Here is a 9,040-nt window from a genome sequence, read left to right as displayed (position 1 = left end):
TCTAGAAATTATAAAATATTTTTGCTCCTTGGCTTTCTCAAGGTCATTCGATTGAAATGTCAAATAAAAATGCAAACAATAATATTATTTATAAGGTTATGTTTTATTTTTATTGTGAATTTGAAATTATTATATTATGTATTAATAAATATTATTGGTGCTGATGAAATTACGAATTAATGTTACAAGAGACATAATATCATAAATTGCTTTCAGAGTAGGTACGTTAGTAAATGTTTTTAAAGTATTAATGCCTACAATATTTTCAATATGGATTAAAAAAAATTGAATTAGAATAGGTGAGAAAATCAAACAAATTAATAATGTATACAAATAAAGATTTTATTCTAATTAAAGAGCACATTATTTACTTGTAGCATTAATTGATTTGCTATCAAATTTGTTTCTTCAGCATCAGGTTTTGATAACAGCTTTTTTTTTGACTTTGTAGTTTTTTTCTTGGTGGAAAATAAACGTTTTTGAGCAACTACTTTTTTATTGTGTGGAATGTTTTGTGTTCCATGAGATAGTGCCACAATATTAAATTCATTTCCAGAATGTTCTGCTAATGTCCTTAATGTAGGCACCAAGGGTGCTGTAATACTTTTAAATGCCTCAAGTTGTTCAAAAGTTGTTATATTTTGAATTATTTGGGTTTGTATTTCTATCAATTTCTGTTTTTCAACTTCCAGTTGTTTGGACGTTTTTTCTTGATTGATATTACAAGACTTACTCACAAATTCCACAAATTTAGCTTGCTCTGTAGCTTGATTAATTTTTACCTCATCTGTATTTATTATATGTTCTTCATCTGCATTAGTATCTTGAATTTGATGGCCTTTCATAAATTGACACACAAGATGTATGTGTTTGCACATATTCCATCTTATACTGTTATCCAAGCATGTACAGGAATATGAATGTAGACAGGATTGGCACAAATCACAGACTAATCGGCAGTCACAACTGGGTTTGTTTTTCTGAACTAAATAGATATCATTGGTTGAACTTGATGGTATCTCCCAGCCCATTTCAGACATGACAATGGTGTCCATATCTAAATTAAGACTTGTTTTGTGCCTTTTCCGTAACTCTCGTAATTTGCTGGATATTTTACCTTTATTCAACGTAATAAGCCGTTCAAACAATTTGTCTTTAATTAATTTAATCAAGATATTGATAGTTTTATCCAGCCTTCGTACTTGTCTTCCATTTAAATACAAATATTTAATCGTTTGATGCATTCGTTCTATGCTCATATTTGTATTTATTCCTGCATGCAAGCGATAACAGTACGCCCAGGATTCCATATTGTGCAGATAACATTTTTGAAAATATTGACCAAATTCTTGGGTATTACCAGAAGATAGAAGAGAAATTTGAAAATTTTGTATCATATCCCTAAATGAAGTAACATCGGTCTCTTGTAATAAGGTACGTAGCTGTTTGTATACGATAACCTAAAAGACGAATGATATGATGAGTGGGCAAAAAAATTAAATATTTAAGTTACCTTTTGCTCTTGACCATCAATTTTATTTAGATTTTTCCGCCACGCTTTATCTACGTGCCAGGAACAGAATAGCCTAAAATTTAATATCCATAATATAGATTTAATAAAAAAATTTTTTAAGAAACGCTTTTCTTTAATAACGAATGAATAAAATTAAAAATATTATAAAAAATTAACAAAAAAAAATTTAAAAAATCTAACACATTCGTCAAAAAAAAGCGTGGCACGTCTTCATCGAATAAATGGTTTTCGCCCCACGCTTTTATTTAACGAATGTGTTAGATTTTTTCATTTTTATTTTTTGCTTTTTAGTTGATTTTTTTATATATTTAATTTTAGTCACTCATAACTAAAGAAAAGCGTTTCTTAAAATTTTTTTTTCATATTTTTTTATTTTGTACTTTTTAGTCTTACACTTTTCAAACATTAAAATATATCGTCATGTTTATTAAAATATGTATAAAACATATGATGTATCTACTAACGTGAAAAGTAGTTGGAATGGGCAAAAAATTTGAAACTTTGTTGTTTATTTATGAAGCATAACGTAAACAATTAACGCAAGAAGTGAAATTATGTATGGTTCATATCATTAGCTACAATCCGTAAAAGTTTCAAGTTTTTACATCGTAAAAAACAAGAGAATTTAAGTATTTAATAAACAAAAAAATTTTTTATTGACTATTCGTGTATTGTTACCGCAAATGCATATGTCTGCAAATTTTCATTCATTTGCATTGGAGAAAAGGCAGTCAAATTAATGTCTAAAGATTTGACGAAAACTATTGAACTAAATAAAAGCGTTTAAAAATAAGAATATATTGCATAGTTTTCTACCTGAATTTAGCTGGAGTCATAATTTGGAGCCATGCATTATAGTAATATTGGGCCATGTCTGACATGAAAACCATGGGTTTGATTACTCTTCCTAAATTTTCTTTTATCTTCATGAAAAAAATAGTCATTATTTCCTCATCAGACCGATTTCCAATCATAAAACAACAAGGAAATCCCTCCCTCATATCATCCAATATTAACAATGTAGTAAGTTCAAAATCATGAGCATTAAGTCCATGTGTTCCGTCGATACAAATTACATCTTCTGAGTATTTGTCTAACACTTCCAGTTGACCAGGATGCATAACAATTAACAGAAAATCTTCATTTTTTAAACAAGGAAAATCATTACATAAAGCCCCTTGTGGCTTGTAATATAAAATTATTCCACTATTCTTGGCTTCTTCAATCCAGGATTCAATACTTATAACTTCATTTTTATGGCGAATTCCATCAGAATTTAAATTAAAAGTTTGTGATATATTATGAAGATCTTTTCTTGTTAAGATATGCATCCTTTCCAACTTATTATTAGTTACAGAATCTCTAATCTCATCTAATATGCAAACAAGAGGAATTTTCGAAGCAATTTTACTAGCTATTTCTATTTTTTCATTTTTAGTAATATTCAAATGACCCAAGTCATTGTCATGACCAATGTGAGTTTGTATAAAATTAATTTTAACATTGCCATTTTCTGGTAAAATACAAACTTTCAATCGAGAAGGACATATTCCATTAATTTTTCTGCTTCCTTTGGTTTTTAAATATCGCATATCCTTACCCTTTTTCACATAAAAACCTGAACGATGGCAAATATAACTCTGTTTCTTAATGCCCTCTGCAGTCGTATATGGATGACTGTATGTGACATATGAAGAAAATTCTTTTTTTTCCATGTCAGTTTTCCATTTTTGAAATTCTAGTTCACTAGAAAAGTGAAGATCTTGTTGCTCTATTTTAATGGCATGATATTCTTCGAAATGAAGAATTAAATTGGATTTTATAGAATTTTCGTAGTTACACAAACTGCACTTGAAGTTTTGTTGCTTTTTTCCAATATCACTGTCTTTTGCATGAATTTTTTTATGTTTTATAAGATTTTGTAAATGTGAAAACTTTTTCTGGCATTCACTGCATTGATATGGGCAAATCTTAGATGAAGTCAGCTCGTTGATATTTTCTGAAATAAAATAAAATATGTTCGCTATTGATTCCTGTATACAATAATAGCCAAAAAGCACTAAATAGAAGTTTTGTCCTCACCTGGATGAAACTTAGTGACATGCCTTTTTAAATTGGAATATTTAGAGAACCTTTTGGGACATTTGTTACAAAGTACAATAGACTTAAATGTTTTGTTGGGTGCAATTATGTCCAGTTTATCTAAAATTACAAGAATTAGGAATCATCAAATTGTAGATATAACAACGAGAAGTCTTCAAGTTTGTAGATTGCATAGATATCCAGTGGATTGTTATTAATCAAAAACAACTTACCAGGATGAAACGTTTTCAGGTGACTTCTTAAATTAGAATGTTTTGAGAATGTGAGCGTACACTCCGTGCATATATGTTCCATTATATATTCCTATTTTAGCCGAAATAGTTTTAAAATAATATGTAGATTTATAGTAAATAATAATCTCAAAATATTGTAGGCCTTATATAGTTTAAGAACATCTACTAGATTACTCTGACAGCAATTTATATTATGAATGTCTTGTAACATTAATTCAGCACAAATATTATTTACTAATAATACATACAAATTTAATCAGCACAAATATTACATCAATATATATTTCAAATATCAATATTTCAAATAATGTCAACAGTTGAAACATAACCTTATTAAACATATTTGAATTTCGCGGCATTTTATTTTACATTCTCATAGAACTGTCACAACTTTGACCTTGTGGAAGCCAAGGAGCCAAAATATTTTATAATTTCTAGACGCGAGTTAAGCTCTATATTCTAGTAATTTTTAATTTCTGCTTTATAGCAAATCTGGCATCTAGAAAATCATTAAACAATTTTTTTTACAAAACGCTTCCAGCTTTAGATATTATCCCGCGATATCATATAAACACTTCCATACATTAAAGACGAGCCAATGCTCATTTCCGAGCTAGAAAATGTCATATTCCTCCTTTTATTTGATGAGATCGTAAAGCTGGGCTTTTATAGGAACGTTAATCTTCGAAGAATATGGGAAAGTTTTCACGGGAGAATATAAACATTGAAGTAGAAATCTCATTACTTTTGTATTGCGGGTCAAAAGTTTCTTTAATAAAGGATAGAGAATGAAGTTTTAATGCGTCTTTCCTTCCTTCCGGTTTAGAAAAAGTTAAGTATCAAAATTCCATTTCCTTGCTAGATCTATAAGGATGAAAAGATGTCATAACTATATTGATTTTTGTTAATTTAACTCTCTTTCTGTAGACGGTTCATCGACCAGAATAAAATATTTTAAAAATCAATACTTTCAATACAGTAATTACAATTACGATAAAATTAAATAACTCCAAAATTTACCTTGTATCTTTCTGTTGATTGTTCGTAATTGACTTATTGCCTGTGTGCATTCTTTATGTATGAATAGGGCTTTTCATTCACAGTCATTTGTTTCGAGCTTCTGTCATGTGTCACATAATATTAATATATCTACGACATACGTTATTGGTATATACAATAATACAAACCACAGACGTATGAAGTAGATATATTAATATTATGTGACACACGACAGAAGCTCGAAACAAATGACAATCGATGAAAAGCCCTATAGGGAACTTGCACATTTTTTTTATTACATAATAATGTTCAGTTTTGTATAAAAATGAGATTTCCAAAATTTTACGCTTCAAAAACTCATATTAACTTAGATTAGGTACCTATATTCTTCTTCTTCTTTAGTTTATTGGCCTCCACCTACTTGGGTATACCTCGTCGCGGAATAAAGGAAAAATATTTATATTCTATTAAGTTGTATCGTATGTCATTGTAATAATATATACCAGTTTGTTGACATTGAAGTTTTCTATGAATAGTTCAAACGATCAAAAACACTTGTAACATCACATAACTGTATTTTCTACTGAGGTTTATAACGTCTAATTTAAAATTCTGTTTACTTTGTTGGAAGAATGTAAACATATAAACGGATGACGTCACGACGCGTTTTGGCCTGGCTGAAATAATGTGAATTTTTAATCGTCTTTTAGTATAGTATAGTTGATCCAAAAGATGGCATAACCCAGACATCCAAAGTCAAAGTTATCCTTCAACACCAAATTGTTCTATATGGTCCACACAATGTCCAGAAAAAAGTCACACCATTTTGAGCGTCGGGTTTGGGGGGGGGGGGGAGAGGGGGAAGAAATCGGTAAATTCGTAGTTTTTTAAGTTTTTCGCCAATATTTCTAAAACTATGCGGTTTAGCATAAACAACCTTCTATACAAAATTGTTCTACATTAAATTTGAAATAAAAAAGGTTCTATGCATAATCTTTCTAAAATGAATGGTTCCAAAGTTACGGGGGTAGTATAGTATAACTGGTCCAAAAAAAGGCCTAACCCAAACATCCAAAGTAAAAGTTTTCCTCCAATACCAAAATGTTTTATATGGTCCACATATTGTTCAGTAAAAAGTTACACCATTTTGAGCGTCCGGTTTGGTAGGGAGATGGGAGAGAAGCCGGTAAATTAGTAGTTTTTTTTACGTTTTTCGTCAATATTTCTAAAACTATGCTTTAGCGTAAACAATGTTGTACACAAAAATGTTTTACATGAAATTTAAAACAAAAAATGTTCTATACATAATTGTTATAAAATCAACGGATTCAGAGTTACGGAGGGTGAAAAATCGAGGTTTTTTATACTTTTTATATTTTTTGGGCAATATTTATGATATAACTATACCAAAAACCCAGACATCCAAAGTGAAAGTTATCCTCCAACACCAAATTGTTCTATATGGTCCACATAATGTTCAGAAAAAAGTCACACCATTTTGAGCGTCGGGTTTGGGGGGAGAAATCGGTAAATATAAAAAGTATCGAAAACCTCTACTTTTCACCCTCCGTAACTCTGGAACCGTTGATTTTATAACAATTATGTATAGAACCTTTTTTGTTTTAAATTTTATGTAGAACATTTTTCTATAGGACATTCCTTACACTAAAGCATAGTTTTAGAAATCTTGACGAAAAACCTAAAAAACTACTAATTTACCGACTTCTCCCCCATCTCCCCCCCAACGCTCAAAATGGTGTAACTTTTTACTGAACAATATGTGGACCATATAGAAAAATTTGGTGTTGAAGGAAAACTTTTACTTTGGATGTCTGGATTAGGCCTCTTTTGGACCTATTATACTATACTACCTCCGTAACTTTGGAACCGTTCATTTTAGAAGGGTTATGCATAGGGCCTTTTTTATTTCAAATTTATTGTAGAATAATTTTGTGTAGAGGGTTGTTCATGCTAAACCGCTTAGTTTTAGAAATATTGACAAAAAACGTAAAAATCTACGAATTTCCAGATTTCTCCTCCCTCTCCCCCCCAAACCCGACGCTCAAAATGGTGTGACTTTTTTCTGAACATTATGTGGACCATATAGAACAATTTGGTGTTGGAGAATTACTTTCATTTTGGATGTCTGGGTTTGCGTCTAACTATACCATACTATTTAGGGGCTAAACGAAAGCCAAACAAAACTTTTTACCTTTGATACATGTTTTAAATTATGTTCTGTTGTGATTTATAACATTTTTTTCGAATTTAAAATTTTATGCAAGTTCCCTATTGTTTGTTTTGGTCAGGAACACAACAAATATATTAAGACATTTTGACACAGAAAAATGCTACGAATACCGTGGACAGTAATGCCGACCAAAAATCTGTATTAAATAGAGCAAATTCCGGTCCTGAGATATTGAATACTATTAAAATAAGACAAATTTTATACCCAAGGCATGTTTTTAAAGGAGTCTGGCACAAAAACTTTCAGCTTACCATGAAAGATAAAATCGAGGGTCGTAGAGGAGTAGGAAGTAAGTATACATATGTTTCCAGCTCAGGAACATTTGCAATTGGACAGGAATACCGTGAACAACTCGCCATAATTAATTGCCAAAGTTATTGATGAATTAATATTGCCGACAAAGTTGTTGGTCTATTGCTCAACTTTCCCACTTTAGCTGGTTGCTGCTAAAAAATGGCTGTGATAATTTGTAAGCTACTCAATGCATTCCCAAACTAACTCCAGGCAGAGTTGTTTTCCAATTATTTTCAAACAATTATTTTACCTACACTGCATCTCAAAACTTGTCAAACATCTTTTAATTAATTACTTATTATATTTTTTGTTTGCCACTTTTTTCAATTATCTAGGATTACAAACATATGGCTGTCCAAAGTTTGCTACAGTCTGATAAAGATTGGAAACATAAATGCTCATATTTTATACAAATTGGCCTATCCAGCGACAACTCCTAAATATCTCAGAGACAGCTCCTAAATGTCGAAGTCCTAAATGAAAAATAGATTAACCCTAAGATAGTTACCTAAAGACAAAAGTGCTTTCCTCAATGTGACTTATAGTCGGAAGGTTGAACCTACTGAAGAAGAACAAAATAGAAACCTTCCAAAGCACAGTGTGTGCGCGCGCGTGTGTGCATGTGTGTTGGTAACATTGAAGCATTTTAAATGTCTGCTCAGATGGGGTCAGGGATATAAGTAACTACATGTATACTGGGGGTCGAAATTGGGCTAAAGTAGAAGGAGCAGAAACATTCAAACCTTCATTGCAAACGACAGCTCAGTGGTTATTCGGTGGCGGGTCATGAAATCGGTTTAAGGAATGGGGGGATTTTAAGAAGACTAACTACCTTTACCAAATAAGCAAAGGATACTTACACAGACTGGAGGACTTTCCTACTATTTAAGAAACTTTGGACGCCGTTTGAAAAATCCTCTGATTCATTACTGGGTACTTACTGGACATATCATTGTACTTACGGATACCAAATGGAGGGACTTTCATTCGACATTCCTCTTTTGGGTCTAATCGGGCTACTCTTAACTTCATTCTTGGCTTCTATGCCATTTTCCTTTTTCCTCTTCACTAAAACTCAATTTCAGTTGTATTAGAAATCTGGTTAATCATTTTCCAAAGGGTTTCAGAAATAAAAATAGGTACATTGTTATAATGTTTATTTAAACCACAAAACTTTATTTCTATTATTTGGAAAAAAACATAATCTCAAAAAAATACTGACTACCATTATGAATGACAAAATAAAAAAAACTATAACCTTTATATACACAAAATTTTAAACTTTATTGGGCAGTGTATTTCAAAACAAAATTTGACCTACATATTTTAAAGTCATGCAGCTGTCAAATGTCACTGCATATTATATTTAATTTACATACTGTTATTAGGGCCTTATTTTTAAACAAATAATACTTAAATAGCTAGAATAACAAAACAAGACAAAAGATATTCAGATATTTAACATTTTACAATTATTCTGTTTACAAAAAAACTTCACCATATTGAAAGCAATATCTATAAAAATATTAAAAAGATTCTACCAACTGCAAATTTTAACATTTACTTGGAATTTAATCACCTTTTAAAAACAAAATCGTACAGTACCTTTTTTATTTAAAAAACATC

General features: G+C 30.6%; 2 protein-coding genes across 2 annotated transcripts; both read right to left on the bottom strand.

Annotated features, from left to right (window-relative positions):
* On the bottom strand, nucleotides 1-3,439 carry LOC126884856 (uncharacterized). Its single transcript, XM_050651172.1, has 3 exons — nucleotides 2,351-3,439; nucleotides 1,514-1,586; nucleotides 1-1,460 (listed from the first exon to the last, which is right to left on the bottom strand). Exons 1-3 carry the CDS (start codon nucleotides 3,247-3,249, stop codon nucleotides 348-350), a joined length of 2,085 nt encoding a protein of 694 aa, XP_050507129.1. The 5' UTR covers nucleotides 3,250-3,439; the 3' UTR covers nucleotides 1-347.
* LOC126885609 (zinc finger protein 514-like) lies at nucleotides 3,273-4,144 on the bottom strand. The gene is made up of 4 exons (XM_050652213.1): nucleotides 3,850-4,144; nucleotides 3,617-3,736; nucleotides 3,381-3,533; nucleotides 3,273-3,280 (listed from the first exon to the last, which is right to left on the bottom strand). Exons 1-4 carry the CDS (start codon nucleotides 3,929-3,931, stop codon nucleotides 3,273-3,275), a joined length of 363 nt encoding a protein of 120 aa, XP_050508170.1. The 5' UTR covers nucleotides 3,932-4,144.
* Nucleotides 4,145-9,040: the final 4,896 nt, after the last annotated feature.

This window comes from Diabrotica virgifera, chromosome 5 (genome assembly GCF_917563875.1).
Source record: "Diabrotica virgifera virgifera chromosome 5, PGI_DIABVI_V3a".
In the NCBI taxonomy this organism is placed as follows: domain Eukaryota; kingdom Metazoa; phylum Arthropoda; class Insecta; order Coleoptera; family Chrysomelidae; genus Diabrotica; species Diabrotica virgifera.
The sequence above is the reverse complement of the archived record's forward strand: the minus strand, read 5'-3'. Positions and strand labels throughout refer to the sequence as shown.

Bases quoted from the DNA above. Each gene is read 5' to 3' on its own strand.
- LOC126884856 (XM_050651172.1), bottom strand. From the start codon at position 3,249: ATGGAAAAAAAAGAATTTTCTTCATATGTCACATACAGTCATCCATAT. The intron at 1,587-2,350 runs GTAGAAAACTAT...ATTAAATTTTAG, and splicing joins ATGACTCCAGCTAAATTCAG to GCTATTCTGTTCCTGGCACG. The intron at 1,461-1,513 runs GTAACTTAAATA...TTCGTCTTTTAG, and splicing joins TTGATGGTCAAGAGCAAAAG to GTTATCGTATACAAACAGCT.
- LOC126885609 (XM_050652213.1), bottom strand. From the start codon at position 3,931: ATGGAACATATATGCACGGAGTGTACGCTCACATTCTCAAAACATTCT. The intron at 3,737-3,849 runs GTAAGTTGTTTT...TTGTAATTTTAG, and splicing joins CCTGAAAACGTTTCATCCTG to ATAAACTGGACATAATTGCA. The intron at 3,534-3,616 runs GTGAGGACAAAA...ATTTTATTTCAG, and splicing joins TGTCACTAAGTTTCATCCAG to AAAATATCAACGAGCTGACT.